Genomic DNA, 25,339 nt, shown 5'->3' with positions numbered 1-25,339 from the left:
ACACCAAGTGGGAAGACTGGTGTATGACAATTACCGAAGGTGTCCAGTGTCTTTTTTTAAAGCAAGTTCTGCGAAGAGAATAAATTCACATGTATGCACATTCTGAAGTGGGATATGAACCCATGACCTAGAGCAGATGTCCTACCACTAGACCACTGATCTACCAGTAGACCACTGATCTGAGCCTGACAAAGTAAATGAACTCCAACTAGGTTTTTTTCTTCGAACACAATTTGGGCCGAGGAGTAAAAAACAATATCTACCAAAGTTGTGTCATTACTTCAAGCACACTAACAAAGAAACGTAGTCCATATTTTTAACTGCTTTTTGATAGCTCCCATTGAGCACATAGCTACAGCTTGAGAAACCACACCACATCCCTGTCACAAGATTTTGTTTTTAATTTGTTTGATATTTAGGCTAGCAACAATCATGCCATTGTCAGATGAAGTCTACTTCTTCATCAAGAGCAGATGCATGATGCGGATGCTATCAAGTGTCAAAAGTACAAGGACGTCTTCCCAATCAACAGAGGTAAGAACCAGTTTCATTATGTGTGTTCAAACTAATAACACCAAGTCAACATTAAATTGAACAATATGAACAACCAGATAATGATCAAGAGAAGTGTGAAGTTTTCCTCCCTGTAATTTGGTAAGAATTTGATTGGAATCAAAACTACCCACCCCTCTCTATATTGTGGTACATGATGGATGCATTATGGAACCAGGAACTGAGTGGGGAATATAAGCAAAGTGGACCCTACTATCACTTCTTATGAAGTTGTTCTTCCTTCAGCTACTGGCTTCCCTTTCTAACACCTGATGTATACATCATCGGACATGTAGATATTTGAGCCTTTGAATGGGTTATTCTTGAGGAGGTATTGTCGATCTACAAAGCAAAGCAGTTTGAGGTGAATGGGTCTGGGTCTGGCGTTGTTATGCTGATTGATGCCTTGATTATTGTCTGTTGGCGAGTGATGTGTTGGTGTGCTATGGGCCTGTTTATTGTGGATATCATGGCCGTTGTCCAACTTCATATGGGATGCCAAAGAAATCGCCCAGGAAATGTTGGTTGCCCTCTGCTCCTTTGGGAATGCCGTGAAGACAGATGATATTTCGGCAGCTAAGATTGTGAAGTTCTTCCACCTTTTTCTCCACTTATGTCGATATTTGCGCCATCAAATTCACTGTTGGTGCAGACACTTATATTTTGGGTTTCCTTGGTGAGATAGTGGCTGCAGATTTCAGCTCATCTGTTTCTTTCTGTTGATTTGTGACCGTCTGTGATGTTTCATAGAGTATTACTTAGATTCCAGTCACACGTGAGCTCAAGTGTCTTGATGATTTGATCCAGTTTTGTGTGCATGGCTACGATGTCATCACTGCATGTGCATGCTTGGCAGCCATCTTGGTCGTGGCACACTTGTGTACCTTTCTATAACAACAGAACAAAAACGTAAATTTTGTTCCAGTTGATCTTTAATGGTAACTTCTTAATCTACCCTTAAGTGTTTTATATCACTAAGCATTATTGTTTTCTCTGTTCTTTTGGTACAGTAAGGACGTCATCTCCACAGAGATTTTCTCATCAACCAAGTAGATGTCTGACGCCTGCCGTTGATAAGCTTCCTAACAATGTACCAATGTATGCTACATGGAAATGGTAAGTGAAACTTATGAACGTTAAACTATGTGTCAGTACATAATTTTGACCTAGTTTCCTTCTATCAAGTTTAGAATGGGTATTTCAACCTGCTTAATATTGATTTTGTTTGGGATGGGGAGGAGGGGCAAGTGAGATGCAAAGAAATTGTTGGGGGCACAAGTATTTATTCCTGGGGGTGAAGAACTGCCGTCCCAATACGGGCAAAATAGTGGGGAACATTCGGGCACAGCAAGAAGAACAGAAAATCCGCAGAGAAAGTAAAGACAAACCTTTAGCTGGTTAAAAAAACACTGTATGTTGTTGTATAATTTCTGGTAAATTAACCCCTCTGCCCCACCTTCATAGGGTCATAGATTGAGTTTGTGCCAATGGAATGCTTATATATCTAGTAAGCCACCTGTGAAGGCTTCAGCTGAATACAATGTCTACATAACATGTCACACTATTGCTTTCACACCAAGACATTGAATCAATCCTTGTTTAGCGAGGTGCCATGGGCGCCAACTGCATACCTGCTGCAGCATTTGTAAACGGACACCAACCTCAAAAGCTCTGAGAAACGATTGGTGCATGAATCGTTTCTCAGATTCTCATGTTTTCTGGGTATCCAAACCATATTACTTTGAAGGGAAAATGGTACTCAGAGTGTAGACCCGTACAATTTAAAAGTGAAAACAACTCTGATTTACCAGTTCTTCAGAAAACCAGTGTAAAAGCAGTCAGTGTTGTGGCATAAAATTTGTCAATGCGTGGACTCAAAGATAATTGTTCTGTGCTAATGTGCAATTTCCATTGCATGTATCCAGACCTCACAGTGCTGTTTTGATTCATAGGCGCTGAGGGGCTTTTCATGAAACTCTGCTTTTTTGCCACGCGTGACACTGATCAAAATGTATTTGTTTACATTATAAATCAAATTTTACTTGATTGGCCTCGAACTTCATGTTCAAAAGGGCACGGAAAAACTGCCTTGCTTGTTTTAGAGTTTGTAGGGCATCACAGCAATTTTGTAAGTGTAGATAGGGCACGGCAACAGTTTTCTGGAACTTGGGAGGCACCATGGCAAAAACTAAATTTACCAAGACAGGTGAGAAAACTACCGGTATGCAAGACTAAAGTTGAGGCAGTAAAGAACTGGAAAACAAAAAAGATTACAAAAGTATGTAATCATTAAACACTTGTTCACCTTTCAATATTACGAAAGAACAAAACAATCAATTGTGTTCAAGTTGGTAATCTCTCAAACTACCCTTGTGCTATTTTACTCGTTATTGTTTAAAAACTAAAGCATTGTTGTATTCTCTGTTTGCATGATACAGTAAGGGTTGTCATCTCCACAGAGATCTACTCATCAACCAAGTAGATGTCATGAGACCTGCAGTTGATGAGCTTCCTAACAATGTACAACGAGAACGAGTCCGGGAAATGAACTGCTCTCTCCTTGATAACAGGTAAGGCAAACTCCTGAGTCCTGAACATTAGAACAGCTGTTAGTTCATAAATATATCATCATATATCCTTCATTCCTTGGCAAACTTGCCACCTGCTCGATTCCTCAACCTAAAAAAAACCAAAAAAACAGTGGACATGCGTGAGAAAAAACAACCCACAGAAACATGGGCCATCTTTTTTATAATGCTTGAATCAAGTGTTTTGAGATGACTTGAATGCCGCCCTCGAATGGTTATATCATCAAATTGTTGCTGCAGATGGAGACAGTACACACAACACAAGACACCTCTTTTACAAAATATTGTTGTTGTTTTTTTTTAGCTACAGACAGATGCCATTGTCAGATGAAGTCTACCTCTTCAATAGTAGATGCATGATGCACTTTCTGCCCAGTGTCAAAGTACAGCAAGGTCTTCCCAAACACCAGGTAAGAACCAGTTTCAACATGTGGGTTCAACAACTAATAGCGCAAACTGTTGCTTATTAGACTTTTTATAATCTTGGCTCAACAAAAACCACTGAGAAAACAGGTTCTGTAAACATACATACTGAAGAATCAGGGGGCTTCATCATCGACAGTTAAATCAAATTATATGAACCAACAATAGTTTGAGATTTTGGATAGTTCAAAATAATTTTGTTTAAACCATTTTGATTGAGTTTTACTCAATTGTATGTAATCAGTTCACACTCTTTCACCTTTCTATAAAAAAAGAATATCTATGTTCAAGTTGACCTAAGAAATGTTAAAGTTGATTTTTAATGGTAAATATTCAAACTACCGTTGTACTTCATTACCTGCTATTATTTCAAAGCTTTATTAAGCATTATTGTATTTTGTGTTTGCATGAAAACAGCGAGGGTTGTCATCTCCACAGAGATTCACTCATCATGCAAGAAGATGTCAGAGACCTGCAGTTGATGAGCTTCCTAACCCTTTACATTGAATCAGGTAAATGAACTGCTCTCCCCTTCCTTTTATAAAAGGTTGCAGAAATTATTCTGAACATTACGAAAGCTGATGGATCAATAAAAAATCCATCCCATTTTTTTTTTTCATTTATCATTTTATTACTATGTCTTGGTAGTTCAATCAAACGACTAATCCATTAGGCTGTTCATGGTGCACGTGCGAGCAAGAACATGTGAGCCTCTCCAATGCCATTCTGCAAAACTCTGCCATTCACGACAAGCATATGATACGCGCACGTATGTTGGACTTTTAGTTGCGCATTGGGTGGTGATTGGTTAATACGCAATGGGGTGAAGCTTAATGGATCGGTCTATTGGCAGTAGAGTAGCTAGACTTATAAAGTATGGTGTAAAGAGTTGCTGGTGAATTCCACTGTATCATTCAAGCCAATCAAATCTATCAAAAACTATGTTCGGGGGAATTCGGGAAACAAATAATTCAATTTTTTTTCTGAGGAAAACTCTGATTCATTTAAACAATTTATTTTTACACATACCTCAACATAAGGGTTGTTGTTTCAAATGCTTACATCTCATTTCTGGATCATCTTTATCTTTTCATTGAGTACATGAAGAACTAAAATTACATTTTTAAAAGTCAAATTCTAATTATACCTTTAAAATAAACATTTGTTTGTCTTTGTATGTAGATGGTGTCTGCCCGTCACACAGAAGATTTCCGAGACGTGCACCGTGTATAGTCAGCCCACTGTCTACATATCACCAGTTTAGATGTGTGAGTGTTGCGCAAGAGGAAGGTAAAATACCTGTGGTTGTTTTACACTAACATCAAAGGGTGGTCTGTTTTTGCAGCACTCATACCAACAGAATATCTCGTCACATGCCACAACATTTTTGGGGATGAATGCCGGCACCAGCCTAACCCGAAATGCGAGGTTTGTCCCTACAGATTAATTACAGATTTAAAAGATAGGAAACATGTTTTTGATTAACAAAACCCCTTTAACTGTACAAAAATACAATTTTAAATAGTTAAAAAGCTTTCTAGTACAAACCATTGATATTTCTTCTCAAGTTAAACCATAAACTAGGAATGAAATTATTTCGCATCGAATGATGATAGTGAAAGATCTGGAATGTGCTTAACACCTTCCCTGACCTAATTTATTTACTTTTTATTTAGTTAAGGCAAATCAGAACCAATTTATTTAAGGTATACTTTGGCAAAATTTATTTGAAAATTGAAATGTTGTATTTATGTTGTTTAGTTGATGGATAACCATATTCTGATTACAAGGGCAGTTAAACATCCCTAGTTAGGGCTAGTTCATTTAATAATAATAAATAATAATAACAAATATAATAAGAATGGAAATTTGTAATGCGCCATGTCTGTCTAAAAGACACTCCTGGCGCAGGAGAGATGCAGAACCAAGATTGTAATGAGTTCATAGTTAAAGGGAAGGTACACGTTTGGTAATTACTCAAAACAAGTATTTACTGAAAAATTGACTTGGTAATGAGCATTGGAGAGCTGTTGATAGTATAAAGCATTATGGGAAACGACTCCCTCTGAAGTAACGTAGTTTTAAGAGAGAGGTAATTTCTCACTAAAATAATAAAAGACTTCTAGCTAGAAGTTTTTTATTCCTATCTGAAAGCACACAAATTCGTCCAACAAGGGCATTTTTTCATTCATCATTTTTTTGCAACTTTGAAGACCAGTTGAGCCTAAATTGTCACAGGTTTGTTATTTTATGTTTATGATGGGATACACCAAGTGAGAACACTGGTCTTTGACAATTACCAAACATGTATAGTGCCTTTAAGCATAAATAGAAGTTTTTGACTTTTTTTTGTGTCCTGTTTACATCTTAGGACATCTTAATGTTTCCATTTCACATCATGAAAAAGCTGATTTCCTTAAACTTAGTGTGTAGCAAATAACTCTCATTACAATCTTGAAAGCTTCGAAAAACTAATAGTATTGAAACATCAAGGTATTCAAGGCATTCCATATAAGAAGGAATGATAAATGAGCAACAAGCTTGTTGATTTCATTTGTAAAATTGTAGACATGTTAGTTAATGATGTCGGAGTCAGATGTAATGTAACACTCAAGTAAATGTTCTTGTGAAAAGTAAGTGCACCATTTGCAAGCAAACACACAATGTATATATTTTGTAAATATACTGTTTTGCGGGCTTGAATACTTCTCTTAAGAGTGGCCTTAAGATTTCAGAAAGATACTGGGTCTGGTATAGACTTTTGTTACCAGGAGGAAAAAACGTAAAAGTAGATTTCTTGCAAGGTACATTTAATTTACTTCCGGACTTCACACGATTTTAAAGTAAACATATAACTCAATAATTATAAGTAGCCATATTCTTTTCATTTAATGTTGTGGACTTAAAGGCAGTGGAAACTCATGGTAATTACTCAACATAATTGTTAGCATAAAAACTTACTTGGTAACGAGCATGGGCGAGCTGTTGATAGTAACAAAATTTTTGAGAAATAGATTGTTCACTCAAATATTACGCAAGGTGTACAGTGCCTTTAAGAGGTATTATTTGCATATTGGACAAAGATCTTAAAAGCAAATTATTATTTCATATTAATGAAAAGCTAGACATTAAACAACATGTCTTGTCTTATTTAATAGTGACTGGCTGGAAAAACCCTAATCGCTGAGTCAATAAGTGTTTTGATATTGTCTTGATAAAGCAGAGAAGTTTCAAGATGTGCTACATTGCAGATCTAATTTGAAGTGACCAAATAAAAACCATGATTTAAAACCAAAACCCAATACCAGACATTGTAGTTTCTAGACGGGTATACCTGACTTGATAACAGAACTGTTGCACCATTATCAATTGGGCAAGAAAACATTCCTCATAATAGTAAAAAGTGTTACTAGCAAACAATCTGTTGCAAAAGCTTTTACTGTGATTTCTGGTGTTTGGACTATAGCCCAAGTTCATAGAGCTGCTTAAGCACAAAAATTAGCTAACCACAACACAATTATGCTAACAAGAATATGGTTACCAGCCTAACTACCATGCTGTGTAAACACTTTGTGACTGGCCTGGTACACTGCTCATTTCTGCTAAGCAGAAAACTGCTAAGCAATATTTTCAGCTAAAGCAGCTCCATGAAATTAGGCCCGGGGTAGAAGTTTGAACTATGTATTGACAAATGAAACAGTAAAAGTTAATCTTTCACAAGAAGTGTCAAAACAGTGCTTGAAACATTGGCTTATGCTGGTAATATTAAGATTACTTTGTTAACATTGTAAAATACTATTTGAAGTTCGAGTTGTCAAATAAAATGATTCTATAAATGAAGCAAGAAATCTCTCTCATTCCCTTATTTTAATGTGCTATTGTTTTACATATAATGTGTTGTGGATTATAAGTATTAAAAGTAAGACATAGAACCCTGTCCCTATCCTTCAATACAAATAAGTGATGACAATTAAATCTATATTGTAAAATGAACCACACCTTTAAGACAAACAAAGAGCCCTACCTTCAAATTATATCTCAGAATAAAACCACTTTAAAACAAAATATCTGATAGTCCATCTCTAGTTTATAAATACTTTGAATAAAAAGCACTTCACCACATCTTTAATACGAAAAACCCCTACCGTTAAATTACATCTAAAAATAACGACTTTAACAACAAAAGTTCCACCCTTAAATACTTATATTAAAAAGTATCCTACCGCACCTTTAATATGAAAAACCCCTACAGTAAAATTAAATCTAAGAATAACCGCTTTAATAGAAAAAGTTCCACCCCCATTAAATACTTTGACTAAAAAGTACCATACCACACCTTTAATATGTAAAAACCCCTGTCCTTAAATTACATCTAAGAATAACCACTTTAATAACAAAGTCCACCCCACTAAACACTTAAATTTAAAATTATTATACCACACCTTTCATATGAAAAACCCCTACCGTCAAATTAGATCTAAGAATAACCACTTTAATAGAAAAAGTTCCACCCCATTAAATACTTTGACTAAAAAGTACCATACCACACCTTTAATACGTAAAACCCCTACCGTTAAATTACATCTAAGAATAACCACTTTAATAACGAAAGTTCCACCCCATTAAATACTTTAACTAAAAAGAACAATACCACACCTTTAATAAGAACAAGCCCAACCGTTAAATTACATCTAAGAATATTCACTTTAATAGAAAAAAACACCCCATTACTAAATATTTTAAATAAAAAGTATCATACTACACCTTTGATACGAAAATTACGCTCAAGAATAAACCACTTTAATACAAAAGGTTCCATCCCATTAAATACTTAAACTAAAAAGTACCATACCACACCTTTAATACGAAAAAAACCTACCGTTAAATTACATCTTAGAATATCCTCTTTAATTTAAACCAAACATATATTTTTGAATGAATACAACCCCCTCCCCCAGATACAAGCCATCTCATCCCAACGTACCCCCTAGTCCTCCCAAGCTTTATCATGCCCGTCTCAGCCCAACACTCCTATCCTTAACCCAAGTCCTCATCTCAAACAGCCATTTCCATTACTCCTACCATCACCCAAGCCCTCATCCCAAACAGTCCAGCCAATTACTCCTACCATCACCCAAACAAGTCCTCGTCTCAAACAGCCCATCCCACTCTCCTACCATCACCCAAGCCCTCATCCCAAACAGTCCAGCTAATTACTCCTACACCATCACCCAAGCCCTCATCCCAACCGGCCCATCCCGATCTCCTACCATCACCCCCAGTCCTCATCCCAAACAGTCCAGCCAATTACTCCTACACCATCACCCAAGCCCTCATCCCAAACAGACCAGCCCATCCCACTCTCACACCATCACCCCAAGTCCTCATCCCAAACAGTCCAGCCAGTTACTCCTACCATCACCCTAAGCGCTCATCCCAAACAGTCCAGCCAGTTACTCCTACCATCACCCTAAGTCCTCATCCCAAACAGTCCAGCCAGTTACTCCTACCATCACCCCAAGCCCTCATCTCAAGCAGCCCGTCCCATCACTCCTACCATCACCCCAAGTCCTCATCCCAAACAGTCCAGCCAATTACTCCTACCATCACCCAAGCCCTCATCCCAACCAACCAAGCCCACTGGCTGAACAGCAACCTCCCAGCCCCTTGCCCAGAACTCAGAGCTGAGGCAACCCTTACCCTAGCCCACTGAGCAACCTCCTTGGCCCCTCAGCACTTAGAAATTTTACTCCTCCAGCCAAGCTCCAAGGCCCTTGGTAGGCCCTTGTAGGCCCTTGGTCAGCTCTCAGATCAGCTAGAAATCCAAGGGTTGAGCCAGGGAAAATAAATTCTGAAATATTTTCTAAGTCAGCCATTTTTAACTTCATCACTCCAAAAACCGTTAGATTTTTATAACAGCTCAGTAGCACAGCAGTGAGAGAGAGTGCTTACAGAGTGGAAGGTCCCCGGTTCAAGCCCTGCACATTTTTGTTAGAATTGTAAAAAATTCTTTATTTAATGGTAAAAAGGGTCCCCGAAGGGATTTGAACCCACCCTGCTCACAGCTCCAGGATTCCTGGGGCTGTGAGCTAGCCCGCTGCGCCACGGTGGCTCTTGAAAAAAATTGCTCGGAACTAATATTTAAACCTTAGAATGGATAGGTCAAATAAAAAAAAAAGGAAATGAACCCTATGACCTTTGACCTTAGCAAGAGTCGCAAGAAGAAGAATAGAATAAAGACATGTCAGTTGGTGTACGTTAAATAAAAGTTTATTCCCAGAACAAAAATAAACAATGCAAATATTACCAAGTGTGTTTAACGAGTAAAGCTAAATGCCATTATTACTAAATACATGTACCAATTTAAATAGTTTTACATCAGAAAGTTTCAAAGTAAAATATAAAAACTATTTAACTTAAATTTAGGTGTTTTTTGTTTAAGTATAATAATTAGTGTAATTTTTACCAAACCGGTGCTTTAAGCATCGAATTTGAGTGCGTTAGAATTATCTTAATTTGAATACCAAATTGCTTAAGCATAAGTTACTTGTTTTCATTATAAAGACTAAAATAAAGGCCATTAAGACTTAATACATGTAACGTTTAAGTAGTTTAACATCAGAAAGTTACAAAGTAAATTTAACTAAAATTTAGGTCCTTTATTTGAAGTAAACTAAATTAGTAAGTAAAGTTGTCGCAAAATGAAAACTTTTAAGTAACTTCTAATAAAACTGATTATAGAATATCAAAGTTTACGTAAATTTTAAAGTAAATTCACCATTGTCACAATTCAAGTATTAAACAGTACGTACCAAAAGCGAGGCTGCCATATTACACGGTTTAATAGACGCATCGATCCAGTAGTGAATTAACGTCCAATTTCTGCAGCGCCTGTTTATACGAACGACACCGACGACGTTATTCGAGATTTTAACATGACATTTTATTAACATCACCTCCTACACATGCCTCAATTAAGAGAACATTTCTTAAAGTACAATACACAAATTTGTTTTACAATATCAAAGATAACTCGAACTTTATTTTTAAAGTCAAAAGAGGATCGTCGCTGACCTTTAAACACACTGATTAAATATTCACAGATAATTATGTCTTTATTTTTTTAACACAGTTCTTGTATTACCATCACCTCCTACACATGCCTCATTAAGAGAACATTTCTTAAAGTACAATACACAAATTTGTTTTACAATATCAAAGATAACTCAAACTTTGTTTTTAAAGTCAAACAGGATCGTTCACTGCCCTTTATAAGCACTGATTAAATACTCACATATAATCAAGTCTTTATTTTCTTAACACAGTTCTTGTAGTACAAGATACCTTCTAGAAACGAGGCTGTCTTTTCGCACGACTTTATTTAACTGATGCTTCGACCCGTATTAACGTATAATCGTATTAATCGTATAATCGTAATAATCGTATAAACATATTTTCCTTTAAACACACTGATTAAGTATTCACAGAAAATCAAGTCTTTATTTTCTTAACAGAGTTATTGTATTACAAGATTACTTTCTAGAAACGAGGCTGTCTTTTTGCACGACTTAATTTAACTGATGCTTCGACCCGTATAAATGTATAATCGTATTAAACGTATAAACATATTGTCCTTTAAACACACTGATATAACCCTATAATCATATAAACATGATGTACTTTTAAAACACTGTTTAAATATTCACAGAAAATCATCTATTTTCTTAACACCTTTCTAGATACCTTTCTAGAAACGAGGCTGTTTTTACGTACTGCTTAATCAATCCATGCATCGACCCGTATAAACGTCTCTCCGATCTCGGCAGCGCTAATTCATACCCGAATATTTCCTTTGACGTCGTTACTAAATATTTTATGAACTTGTAGTGCCTAGTACATGTTTGTGCAACCCTTTCATTTTGTTTTTATTACACTTAATGAATTGTTAATACTGAAGTAATACAACATTTAACAGTTAACATTTTTAAGCAAATAACGCATCATAGAATAAGCTAGGTTTCTTTTTCACTCAAATAACATTACTAATATTTTTATTCAAAACCTAATTTTATTTATGAAAAGTTTGTAGAACACACTACAGAACCTTCATCAATTACATGTAGTGTCAAATTTAGAACTATTAAACAAAATTCTTAATAACTATAAACTATAAATTGTAATTGTGGTTACTTGTTAGTATATTTAATTGAATCATGAAATTTATGTTAGTGGTTAGTTTAACATGTTATTTTGTCATGTGGTTATTTGTTAGTATATTTATATTTGAAGTATATTTGAATCATGGGATTTATTTCATTTATTTTTTGCATGTTAGTGGTTAGATTCATTTTAATGTATGTTTTGACAGACTCTGTTGTCAACAAAGCCCTAGCTACAAATCATTTATATTTTGTTTTAATAAATGTCATGGCTAATTATTTATTCCTTATGATGTTGCCCAACTCTATAATTTGTTGTAACACCCGTGTTAACACCCTTGTTATTATGTTAATTTGTTAGTGAATAATGTCCTTCAACAATATAGAAACTTTGATATTGGTCGCAATATCTTCAACGCGCGATGACTTTATGTCCGCTCGACTCACACTCTGACACAACCTTTTAACAAATCTTCTTGTAAGTGATGTACAAAAACAACATGTTATCCCTATAAAAGATTACAGATTTTAAATGGGAAAATAAAAACATCTTGCGGCCTAAAACTTATGATTATTACTTGTAACATTGTTATGTATAAGTTAGTTCTTAATTCATTGTAGTTAGTACTGAAAACATAACATTAATAAATATTGGTTGTTAAATTTTCTATATATTGAATTTGGTTATATAAATGTTCATAAATTTATCAATTCGACCAATGACATAATTTGCAACATTCAGTAACACAATTATATGATTTTCTCAAAGGTTAGAAATTATTAGTATAGAACTTCTTTTAGATTGAACATTTTTGAATAGGAAATTATAAACATCTTGTAGCCTAAAACTAATGGTTATTATTTGTAAAATTGTTATGTTTAAGTTAGTTCTTAATTCATTGTAGTTAGTACTGAAAACATAACATTTATAAATGTTGGTTGTTAAATTTTCTATATATTAAATTTTGTCATATAAATGTTCATAAATTTATCAATTTGACCAAGGTCATAATTTGCAACATGCAGAAAACTAAAATCACATGATTTCTCAAAGGTTAGAAATTATTAATATAGAACTTCTTTTAGATTGAACATTTTTGAGTTTTTGGAATAAAATATTCATAACAAAATCATTGTTAGATGTGTTAAATGCCAAATAAATTTTAAAACATTGATTAATTTTAGTTTACTTATTATTTGTAATTTTGTTTGTGTGTGTCTTTTTTTTAAACTTATATTTTGTGTGTACACATACAATTTGGGGATTAATTTTGGAGTTAGATTAGTACTATTGCTATTTTTTATGATACGATGAGGCGTTCTCGTACATTTATGTATTTTATACAAAGAAGACCTATAAGAAGAAACAAACGTGATATTTCCGCGATATTTACAATGCACGACAACTTGATATCCGCACGACTCACACTTAAGCAGCAACCTCGTTTCTATACCAACAAATTTAACTAGTGAATATTTATTTAGGTTCTACAAACAACTAGCCAAAGGTACTGTAAACACCCATGATAACGTTTAACATCACAACTCACAAATAGTAATTCATACAGTTTAAAACATAAACTTATGTAAACACCCGTGATAACGTTTAACATCACAACTCACAAATAGTAATTAGTTAAACATAAACGTTTGTAAACACCCATGATAGTTGTTTAACATCACAATTCATAAATAGTAATGCATATAGTTTAACAAAAATAAGTACACCACTGCAAGCATTTTATTTCAGTTTCAAACTTGGCCTATCTTTTTGGGGGAATTCTTCAACTTAGTAAATTGATGGGCTATCTTTGCCTGAGCCTAGGGGAGTTTGACCGTGAAGAAGCAGCACGCACCTCCGCACAAGGCAGAAGCGGCACACACCTCCGCATCAATGCAGAAGTGGCACGCACCTTCGCATGATAAGTGCAATCTCACAATGTCACCATTATAGGAGCTGATACTCCCATGATAAGAGACAGACTATAATGGGATACACTGCAAGACATCATACTGGGGTGAGATGCCTTCAAAACGCTGTCGTCTCCCAAAGCTGATGTATTTTTTGTTGCAAGATTAGTGTAAGGGTTAGTTTGTTCTATTCTATTTTTGCTTAACATTGCTTTTTGGAGGGATTTCTTTGACATAGTTTATTGATGGGCTATCTTTGCCTGAGCCTATGGGAGTTTGACCGTGAAGAAGCAGCACGCACCTCCACACAAGGCAGAAGTGGCACACACCTCCGCATCAATGCAGAAGTGGCACGCACCTTCGCATGATAAGTGCAATCTCACAATGTCACCATTATAGGAGCTGATACTCCCATGATAAGAGACAGACTATAATGGGATACACTGCAAGACATCATACTGGGGTGAGATGCCTTCAAAACGCTGTCGTCTCCCAAAGCTGATGTATTTTTTGTTGCAAGATTAGTGTAAGGGCTAGTTTGTTCTATTCTATTTTTGCTTAACATTGCTTTTTGGAGGGATTTCTTTGACATAGTTTATTGATGGGCTATCTTTGCCTGAGCCTATGGGAGTTTGACCGTGAAGAAGCAGCACACACCTCCGCACAAAGCAGAAGCGGCACACACCTCTGCATCAATGCAGAAGTGGCACGCACCTTCGCATGATAAGTGCAATCTCACAATGTCACCATTATAGGAGCTGATACTCCCATGATAAGAGACAGACTATAATGGGATACACTGCAAGACATCATACTGGGGTGACATGCCTTCAAAACGCTGTAGTCTCCCACACATTCCAGACTTAAACTTGTTTCACATAAAAGTGTCTAATTATAGAATTTGCAATTTATCGCAATTTCAAAGCACATAAAAATCGCATTTGTGCTTGCTTGCAATGGTGTACTTATTTACAAGATGTTAATAAAGTCATTTTAACAATAATGAAAGATGCTTTTAAAGGCACTGGACACCTTTGGTAATTGTCAAAGACCAGTATTCTCACTTGGTTTATCCCAACATATGCATAAAATAACAAATTTGGGCACAATTGATCATCAAAGTTGCAAGAGAATAATAAAAGAAAATTACTTTGTGTGCTTTCAGATGCATAATAGAAGGCTTCAGCTGAAATCTTTTATTATCTGACTGAGAATTTACTTCATTCACAAAAACTACACTACGTCAGTAGCAGCCCTTTCTCACACTGTTTTTTACTACCAATAGCTCTCCATTGCAAGTTAAACAATAACATTTTTATGCTAATTTTTTTGGGGAGTTATTACCAATAGTGTCCAGTGCCTTCACACCTCTACACAAAAGTAAGAATACCATTAAAAGAAAACATATTTAAAAGGGGAGAGGTTACCAGCACTTACACCCTTAGCCAAGATCCTCAGCATCTGGCCATGAAAAACAACACTGAAATGATCCACTAAAACCATTATTAAAAGCACAAGAAGTGCAATATTAACTCAAAAACATATTTGAAAAGGGGAGAGGTTACTAGCACTTACACCCTTAGCCAAGATCCTCAGCATCTGGCCATGAAAACAACTTAGAATTGATCATTTAAAACGAGAATTAAAAGCACAAAATGTGCATCATTATTTCGAAAACAGATGAGTTTTCAGACGACTCTTGAAGAAAGTGACCGAAGTAGCTTTGCGAACAATAAGAGGAAGACTGTTCCTTAAAATGGGAGCAGCATCAACCCCCATAATGCGAAGTAGAGACTCTATGGGGACCTTGCAGTAGCAATAAGATGATGAGCAAAAGACAACGAGGAGGTGTATATGAGTTTATAAGTTCAGAGTTACATGCAGGAGTGAGACCATGATGAGACTTGTAATTCAGCAAGATTGGCTTGAACACAATGCGATCCTTGATTGGCAGCCAGTAGAGACAGCGAAGAATAGGGATGATGTGCTCATTTCTTGGAGACTGTTCCACAAGGCGAGCGACAGTGATCTGAATATATTGGAGCTTATTCAGTTCATAAAAACACTACAACACCTTACTGTTTAGGACAACAAACTATTTGTTACATCCATAATTGCTTGCAACCAAGTTGTCTTGACAGTAGCGATGTTTTAATACAAGTTGCTCTCCTTTATACCCAGTATCCTTGTTGATATCAGTAGTGGTGAATCCATTCTGCACGTCTTTTCAGGACACTATTCCCTTTATCTCCGTCTCTGAAAGGTCAAATTTGAAGACCAGAGATTAAAATCAGCTAGCAAATTTAAATGCACAATTTACACTACCAACAGCTACAAGTTTGTCTTGAAATTAAGGTTTAAAATGAAGCTTGCTAAGGTATTTTCCAAAATACTTTCTAAGCCAAAAGAAAGTAGAGGGTAGTGGGAACAAAGATAGCTTACTATCACCTGTGTTGCATTGGTCCGAGAAAAAGCAACAGTGAACCAACTTCAGCAATCAACCAACTTCAGCAATCAGTGGCATAGCAGAACAGGCCTGCTGCTCAAGAAAGTAAAGTTAAGCAACATGGGCAACCAGTGGCATACTACCAAAGGTCTGTTGCTCAAGTAAGTAAAGTAAAGCAACATTGGCAACCAGTGGCATTTAACCAAAGGTCTGTTGCTCAAGAAAGTAAAGTAAAGCAACATTGGCAACCAGTGGCATACAACCAAAGGTCTGTTGCTCAAGAAAGTAAAGTAAAGCAACATTGGCAACCAGTGGCATACAACCAAAGGTCTGTCGCTAAAGTAAGTAAAGTTAAGCAACATTGGCAACCAGTGGCATACAACCAAAGGTCTGTCGCTCGAGACAGTAAAATTAAGCAACATTGGCAACCAGTAGCATACAACCAAAGGTCTGTCACTCTAGTAAGTAAAGTTAAGCAACATTGGCAACCAGTGACATACAACCACAGGTCTGTCGCTCAAGAAAGTAAAGTTAAGCAACAATTGGCAGCCAGTGGCGTACAACCAAAGGTCTGCCGCTCGAGAAAGTAAAGTTAAGCAACATTGGCAACCAGTGGCATACAACCAAAGGTCTGTCACTCAAGAAAGTAAAGTTAAGCAACATTGGCAACCAGTGGCATACAACCAAAGGTCTGTCACTCAAGTAAGTAAAGTCAAGCAACATTGGCAACCAGTGGCATACCACCAAAGGTCGGTCACTCAAGAAAGTAAAAGTTAAGCAACACTGGCAACCAGTGGCATACAACCAAAGGTGTGCCACTCAAGTAAGTGAAGTTAAGCATTATTGGCAACCAGTGGCATACAACCAAAGGTCTGCCGCTCAAGTAAGTAAAGTTAAGCAACATTGGCAACCAGTGGCATTTAACCAAAGGTCTGTCACTCAAGTAAGTAAAGTTAAGCAACATTGGCAACCAGTGGCATACAACCAAAGGTCTGTCACTCAAGAAAGTAAAAGTTAAGCAACATTGGCAACCAGTGGCATACAACCAAAGGTCTGTCGCTCAAGAAAGTAAAGTTAAGCAACACTGTCAACCAGTGGCATACAACCAAAGTTCTGTCGCTCAAGAAAGTAAAGTTTAGCATAATTGGCAACCATTGGCATACAAACAGAGGTCTGTCACTCAAGAAAATAAAGTTTAGCAACATTGGCGACCAGTGGCATACAACCAAAGGTCTGTCGCTCAATAAAGTAAAGTTAAGCAACATTGGCAACCAGTGGCGTACAACCAAAGGTCTGTCGCTCAAGAAAATAAAGTTAAGCAACATTGGCAACCAGTGGCATACAATCAAAGTTCTGTCGCTCAAGAAAGTAAAGTTAAGCAACATTGGCAACCAGTGGCATACAACCAAAGGTCTGTCGCTCGAGATAGTAAAGTTAAGCAACATTGGCAACCAGTGGCATACAACCAAAGGTCTGTCACTGAAGAAAATAAAGTTAAGCAACATTGGCAACCAGTGGCATACAACCAAAGGTCTGTCGCTCAATAAAGTAAAGTTAAGCAACAATTGGCAACCAGTGGCGTACAACCAAAGGTCTGTCGCTCAAGAAAATAAAGTTAAGCAACATTGGCAACCAGTGGCATACAATCAAAGTTCTGTCGGTCAAGAAAGTAAAGTTAAGCAACATTGGCAACCAGTGGCATACAACCAAAGGTCTGTCGCTCGAGATAGTAAAGTTAAGCAACATTGGCAACCAGTGGCATACAACCAAAGGTCTGTTGCTCCAGAAAGTAAAAGTTAAGCAACATTGGCAACCATTGGCATACAACCAAAGGTCTGTTGCTCCAGAAAGTAAAAGTTAAGCAACATTGGCAACCAGTAGCATACAACCAAAGGTCTGTTGCTCAAGAAAGTAAAAGTTAAGCAACATTGGCAACCAGTAGCATACAACCAAAGGTCTGTCGCTCAAGAAAGTAAAATTTAAGCAACACTGGCAACCAGTGGCATACAACCAAAGGTCTGTCGCTCAAGTAAGTAAAGTTAAGCAACATTGGCAACCAGTGGCATACAACCAAAGGTCTGCCGCTCAAGAAAGTAAAGTTAAGCAACATTGGCAACCAGTGGCATACAACCAAAGGTCTGTCGCTCGAGATAGTAAAGTTAAGCAACATTGGCAACCAGTGGCATACAACCAAAGGTCTGTCACTGAAGAAAATAAAGTTAAGCAACAATTGGCAACCAGTGGCGTACAACCAAAGGTCTGTCGCTCAAGAAAATAAAGTTAAGCAACATTGGCAACCAGTGGCATACAATCAAAGTTCTGTTGGTCAAGAAAGTAAAGTTAAGCAACATTGGCAACCAGTGGCATACAACCAAAGGTCTGTCGCTCGAGATAGTAAAGTTAAGCAACATTGGCAACCAGTGGCATACAACCAAAGGTCTGTCACTGAAGAAAATAAAGTTAAGCAACAATTGGCAACCAGTGGCGTACAACCAAAGGTCTGTCGCTCAAGAAAATAAAGTTAAGCAACATTGGCAACCAGTGGCATACAATCAAAGTTCTGTTGGTCAAGAAAGTAAAGTTAAGCAACATTGGCAACCAGTGGCATACAACCAAAGGTCTGTCGCTCGAGATAGTAAAGTTAAGCAACATTGGCAACCAGTGGCATACAACCAAAGGTATGATACTCAAGAAAGTAAAAGTTAAGCAACATTGGCAACCAGTAGCATACACCCAAAGGTCTGTTGCTCACGAAAGTAAAGTTAAGCAACATTGGCAACCAGTAGCATACAACCAAAGGTCTGTCGCTCAAGAAAGTAAAATTTAAGCAACACTGGCAACCAGTGGCATACAACCAAAGGTCTGTCACTCAAGTAAGTAAAGTTAAGCAACATTGGCAACCAGTGGCATACAACCAAAGGTCTGCCGCTCAAGTAAGTAAAGTTAAGCAACATTGGCAACCAGTGGCATACAACCAAAGGTCTGTCACTCAAGAAAGTAAAAGTTAAGCAACACTGGCAACCAGTGGCATACAACCAAAGGTCTGTCACTCAAGTAAGTAAAGTTAAGCAACATTGGCAACCAGTGGCATACAACCAAAGGTCTGTCACTCAAGAAAGTAAAAGTTAAGCAACATTGGCAACCAGTGGCATACAACCAAAGGTCTGTCACTGAAGAAAATAAAGTTAAGCAACATTGGCAACCAGTGGCATACAACCAAAGGTCTGTCGCTCAAGAAAGTAAAGTTAAGCAACATTGTCAACCAGTGGCATACAACCAAAGGTCTGTCGCTCGAGATAGTAAAGTTAAGCAAAATTGGCAACCAGTGGCATACAACCAAAGGTATGATACTCAAGAAAGTAAAAGTTAAGCAACATTGGCAACCAGTGGCATACCACCAAAGGTCTGTTGCTCAAGAAAGTAAAGTTAAGCAACATTGGCAACCAGTGGCATACAACCAAAGGTCTGTCGCTCAAGAAAGTAAAGTTAAACAACATTGGCAATCAGTAGCATACCACCAAAGGTCTGTCGCTCAAGAAAGTGAAGTTAAGCAACATTGGCAACCAGTGGCATACAACCAAAGGTCTGTCACTCGAGAAAGTAAAAGTTAAGCAACATTGGCAACCAGTGGCATACAACCAAAGGTCTGTCGCTCAAGAAAGTAAAGTTAAGCATTATTGGCAACCAGTGGCATACAACCAAAGGTCTGTCGCTCAAGAAAGTAAAGTTAAGCAGCATTGGCAACCAGTTGCATACAACTAAAGGTCTGCTGCTCAAGAAAGTAAAAGTTAAGCAACATTCGCAACCAGTGGCATACAACCAAAGGTCTGTCGCTCAAGAAAGTAAAGTTAAGCAACATTGGCAACCAGTGGCATACAACCAGTAGGAAAATATTATACCCATGTCACAACATGGAAGGGAGTGGCAGAAAGAAAAATATAGGGGGTAGTGGGACAAAGGATAATCTCACTATCACCTGCGCCGAGTTGGTCGAACTAATGCTGGACGAAAGAGCAAATGTGGGCTTGATTAAAGTCCCAGTTTGCTATAGAAGGATTACAGGACCCAACCATCAAAGCATGGAAGGTAGAGGCGCAAAGCCAAAATATGGATAGTGGGACAAAGCATATCCCACCAATACAATGGCCGGATTGGTCAGACCAATGCCCGACAGAGCTGGAACTGCACAAACCACGACTGGATGGAGAGAGGAGGGGGGCATTGCCCATTCAATGGGGAAGTTTGGTCAACGGGTAACAAACAACTACCAGCACCTGAGGGGATGGTGCAGAAGTCCCCTTAAGAACAACCAATGGATTTACCCACTGGTAAACCATAAAGTTACCATTGGAGCACCATTGCAATGCATGGCAGCCATTCAATGGTAGACATCAAACTTTAGAAATGTAGCAGGGATGGACCGCCTTATAAATAAAAACCTATTTCTGTTTCTTTAACCAAGACAGAACATGATAAGGGCACTGTGGATACTTGTGTCAGCTTCAGGTTGGCTCCTAACCATACAAAGGCTAGGACTGGGATGGCACTAATTACAGATTGACACCCAGTAACATACCACCAGAGGGGGGGTCGGCAACAAGCAGAGGTATTAGTGGCATTTATTAAAGAGCAACACATACCAGAGCTCCATTCAGTGTCACAGGTAATTGATAAGCATTTAGTTTTGTAATTTTACCTTTTACTGGAGAGTGAAACTCTATATGCTGGTCTTGGGCATCTTGGGTATGCTGAATCTGACTCAAACACAAACAAATTGCAAAATTAAAAAAATTTAGTGTTTAAGAATCACAATGTCAGTATCACAATGATAGAAAAAGCCATGTTAGTATGGTTGATAAAATAAGCAAGGTAGTGGTAATGTAGCACTTAAAGCCATTGGACCCTTTCGGTAAACAGTGTTGTCCAAGTCCCACACTTTGTGTACACAATTTCTATTTCAAATAACAAACCTGTGAAAATTTAAGCTCAATCGGTCATCGGAGTCAGGAGAAAACAATGGAAAAACCCACCCTTGTTTCCGCGCATTTCGCCGTGTCATGACATGTGTTTAAAATAAATCCGTAATTCTCGTTAACGAGAATTTATATTGTATTGCTGTTTTCTCAAAAAGTAAAGCATTTCATGAAATATATTTCAAGAGAAGTCTTTCACCATTGCCTTCTGTAAACCCTGTAAGTTATTTGTAAATGTGTGAACTTTTAATTTTTTTTCTGGACCGCAGGGGTACAATTGCTTTAAAGCTTAGTTACGAAAAAACTGTATCAGCTTTGAAGCAAAAACTATGATGAAGTAGTTTTTTTTTTAAAGTGAAGTGCTTCCTTAAAGTTTTAGATAATTTGATTTTCTTTGAGTTATACTTTTGATCAAACTTAAATGAAGATAACTTATTTATTTGAAAGCAGCAAGAAAACAATAGGAGGAACTCATGCCTGACAGGAATATTTTGATTGTTGCAGGGGATGTCATCTTCTTGAAGATTGATGCTTGTAAGAACTTTATTATCATTGATTTCTCTCTCGGCAAGAAACTTATCTCACAAATGGCACGCGCAATAAAAAGAGCAGAATGCTCATAACTTGTCTTGCAAAATGAGTTTAACATGTTTAATAGCTTCCTTGGGGAGTTTCCCAAAATCTTTTAACCCTGACAAAAATTAACCCAATCCAACCAAAAATGTAAACTCTGAAAGGGTTGCAAACAATATCCAAATATCTTTGAATGAATTGAACTTTGCAGCTATAACAAAAGATCAAAAATAGCTCCACATTGTACTGCTGCAAAGAATGACAAAATTAGAGCTCCATTTAGTGTCAGGGGTAATTGATAAGCGGAAAGTGTCGTAAATGTACCTTTTGCTGGAGTGAGTTGAGCAAGCGTGGTCTTCCGCCAACGCCATCTTGGGAAACGCTGATGGTTGTCTTGCATGCATCCATCAGCGTCTGAAGCTTAGTTGTTTCTTGCTGTGTTGCGTCCTCCTTCAGCTGATCTACGAATGTTAGTCTCCTCTGCCTTTGCTTCTGTTTCCATCGAAGGGTTCCCAAAGAACTAGGGGGCTCACAGCTAGCTCTGGATGGCAAACACAGTGGCCAGGCAGCCTCATCCTTCGTTCCCTGATCTTGACAGATACTCTTGGTAGGGCAGCGGAGAGCTGGGAGTTGGGCATATAGTCTTCCCAGTGCACATCAAAGGCCATCCGTAGCAAACTTGTGTAGACACAGTCTACTGCTGTAGAGTGTAGATCTTTTACCTTGGACATCTACTTCTTAACAGGTAGCTCCTTGGAGATGCTAAGCCCGACTGAAACAAAAACAAATTGCAAAATTTAAAAAATTTAGTGTTTAAAGGCAGTGGACACTGTTGGTAATTACTCACACCAATTGTTAGCATAAAAACTTACTTGGTAACAAGCAATGGAGAGCCGTTTAAGTATAAAACATTGTGAGACGTATAGACGTCTACTAGTGCTGTAGAGAGTAGCTCAACTATGATGCAACAACTATGATGAAGCAGTTGTTGCGACAAAAGCTCGACAAAGTGTTTTTTTAGTCTTAAAGTGCTTCCTTGGTTCATCATTAAATTAGTCGGTTTTAGATAATTTACTTTAGTTTGAGTTATACTTCTGATCAAACTTAAATGAAGATAACTCATTTACTTGAAAGCAGCAAGAAAATGAATGGAGAAACCCATGCATGACAGGAATATTTTGAATGTTGGAACAAAACTTTTGCAACAGTGATCGGAGGGGGATGTCAATTGAGAATGAAACTATGTCTGGCAAGTTGCATGCGCAACATTAAGATTCAAATGCTGAAAGTTTGTCTCGCTTTGTTAAGCTTTGCAAAATCAAAAAACCCTGACATAACAACACAACCGAACCTGTCAACTCTAAGAACGATTGCCAAAGAAGACACAAATACCTTTGAATGATTCCTAACTTAGGACTAGTCCTAAGAGATATCAAAAATGTACAGCTAGTCCTAAGTTAGGACTAGTAACTCATCCTAACTCAAGATAAGACTGGTCCTAACTCTTTGTGAAATCCACCCCTGGAACGATTAAACAATTAAAACTTAACAAAATTACAAAGTTCCAGTTGATACCAGGGATGAGTGATAATGAGTATATATTTTAGTGAATTAACATTTTGCTAGGGGAGTGCAGCTTCTCTATAACAAAACAAATAAAATGAACAACTTTCAATAATCAGTGGTTGAAGGCACTGGAAACTATTGCTATAACTCAAAACAATTATTAGGATAAAAACTTACTAGGTAATGAGCAATTGAGAGCTTCTTCTTCGATGTTGTGTTTCAGCCAGAACTGAACACAGCTCCAAGCAATATCGTTGTTCTCTCTGCAAGGTACTCAGTTCTGCATTCTTGCTCCAGTAGGGGGAAGGGCATCTCAGGAGGTGCTCCATAGTTTGTGACTCTGTCCCACATATGCAGGTTACGTCTTCAGAGTCCAGATATCCCCACTTCTTAAGAGACACCTTGCACCGGCCAGTTGATGTTCTAAGTCTGTTGAGGCACCTCAATTTAGCCCAAATTGATTCAGCACCGGGGGGAGCTCTTCTGAAGCACTCATGTCCATGATCGTTCTCGATGGAAGTTTAGCAAGTCTATCATCCCACATGGAGAGCTGTTGATAACATTAACAAAATGTCTTGATGTTTGTGTTTACGTGACCAAAATTTGGGGTCTTTTCCAAAATCTTTAAGGAATGCACAAAAAGAAACCAACCAAGCCTGTCAACTCTGAAATGATTGAGAAAACAACATACCAACATCCTTGAAGGACTTTGTAATTTGCTGCAACAATCAAACTTGTCTTTAAACAAGTTAAAACTTGTGTAACTGGGGAACGACTATTTTGCACAACTGTACAGAACTCAACCAGGGGAAATATTTGATGTATACTTTTGGTGACTTCACCTGTTACTGGAGAGTGTTTTGTAGCTCCTTATAGTAGCTCCTTATTGTAGCTCGTCTTATAGACATCAACTTGCTGACATAAATATATAGTTGGAGATGCTAAGCCCGCCTGTAAACCAAACAAAATCAACGTTTTTCAACGTTGATAAAGGGAAGGTATTATGTTTGGTAATCACTCTTAAAACTCATGACAATTATAACCTTTGGTTAGAAACACACAGCAGCATTTGATAGTATAAAGCATTTTGAGAAACATTTCACTTTGAAGTAATGTGGTTATTTGAAAAAGGCAAAAGTTTTTAAGCCCCAAAGTATGAATCTGAGAAGGGTTATCATACAACCCTTCTCATATTGTGTAATCATTTTAGGGATTAGTAGTCCTGCCTGGACATAAAAATTGCTCCGGATTTTTGGCCATATCTCAAAAAAGGCAATCACCTTCTAAAAATGAAATTTTCAGATGTTACATGTAGTTTCTCAAATTTTTCACTCCTAAAACTGGTTCTATCTCAAATAGTCCATGCTTTATATTATTTTTTGTTTCAGTTGCCAAATTTTGATGTACATAGACATGTTTTATTTATAGTTAACTTTCCTATCTTTTTGTACATGAATTGCTTTATACATATTTTATTACTCGTTTTATTACTTGTATTACAACCAGAAGTGGGGAGGAAGGTCTATGGACCACAGTAATTATTTTGCTTTTGTTTCTCCTAGCCCATCTGGAAGTATTTTTTGTATTGTCATGTATTGTTGAAATGGCTGAATAAATAATAATAATAATAATAATAATAATAATAATAATAATAATAGTGTGTACATTTATATCGGATTCAAACAATTGCACGGTTCCATAAACCAACTGTATACTCTGTCGTTAAGTGGCCGGGCGATACTTGTGATGTTAGACGATATCTCATAGAAAACAAAGTCACAAGCTCTATTTGGGACCAGGGGTAACAATTATTAATAAACCTTTTGGGAGTTACCGGAGAGTGCAGCTCCTTTATCCTAGGTTGGTCTTGGGCATCTATTTATTGGTGGGTAAATCTCTTTGGAAATGAAGCCTGACTGTAACACAAACAAAATGCACAATTTGCAGCATTTATTTTGTTAAGAACAATACCTGTGTCTTTAAAACTATTGGTTTCAGATAAATTCTTTTATCCGAGTATTTGTTTTATACTTTCAATCAAAAATAAATGAAGTCGAAACATTCATTGAAAGCAGCAAGAATATGATTGGAGGAACTCTTGCACATTGGAAATGTTTTAATTGTAGTCAATATTTGCAAAAGTAACCC

At 37.2% G+C, this 25,339-nt stretch overlaps 1 protein-coding gene and 1 long non-coding RNA gene across 2 annotated transcripts; one reads left to right on the top strand and one right to left on the bottom strand.

Annotated features, from left to right (window-relative positions):
- Positions 1 to 417: 417 nt before the first annotated feature.
- LOC139939748 (uncharacterized) lies at positions 418 to 6,025 on the top strand. Its single transcript, XM_071935850.1, has 6 exons — positions 418 to 534; positions 1,563 to 1,668; positions 2,991 to 3,122; positions 3,445 to 3,550; positions 3,981 to 4,075; positions 4,746 to 6,025. The coding sequence occupies exons 1-5, from the start codon at positions 474 to 476 to the stop codon at positions 4,068 to 4,070; spliced, it is 495 nt and encodes a 164-aa protein (XP_071791951.1). The 5' UTR covers positions 418 to 473; the 3' UTR covers positions 4,071 to 4,075; positions 4,746 to 6,025.
- A 6,875-nt stretch (positions 6,026 to 12,900) lies between these two features.
- LOC139943372 (uncharacterized) lies at positions 12,901 to 23,720 on the bottom strand. Its single transcript, XR_011786810.1, has 4 exons — positions 23,369 to 23,720; positions 21,950 to 22,397; positions 20,776 to 20,833; positions 12,901 to 15,889 (listed from the first exon to the last, which is right to left on the bottom strand). It is a non-coding gene; the product is annotated as an uncharacterized lncRNA (long non-coding RNA).
- Between the last annotated feature and the right edge of the window lie 1,619 nt (positions 23,721 to 25,339).

This window comes from Asterias amurensis, chromosome 1 (genome assembly GCF_032118995.1).
Source record: "Asterias amurensis chromosome 1, ASM3211899v1".
Classification (NCBI taxonomy): Eukaryota; Metazoa; Echinodermata; class Asteroidea; order Forcipulatida; family Asteriidae; genus Asterias; species Asterias amurensis.
The sequence above is the reverse complement of the archived record's forward strand: the minus strand, read 5'-3'. Positions and strand labels throughout refer to the sequence as shown.

What these genes read in the sequence shown, in the direction of transcription:
- LOC139939748 (XM_071935850.1), top strand. Translation starts at nt 474, where the DNA reads ATGCATGATGCGGATGCTATCAAGTGTCAAAAGTACAAGGACGTCTTC. An exon ending in ATGTATGCTACATGGAAATG is followed by an intron (nt 1,669 to 2,990) that starts GTAAGTGAAACT and finishes TGCATGATACAG; the next exon opens with TAAGGGTTGTCATCTCCACA. An exon ending in AAGGTCTTCCCAAACACCAG is followed by an intron (nt 3,551 to 3,980) that starts GTAAGAACCAGT and finishes GCATGAAAACAG; the next exon opens with CGAGGGTTGTCATCTCCACA.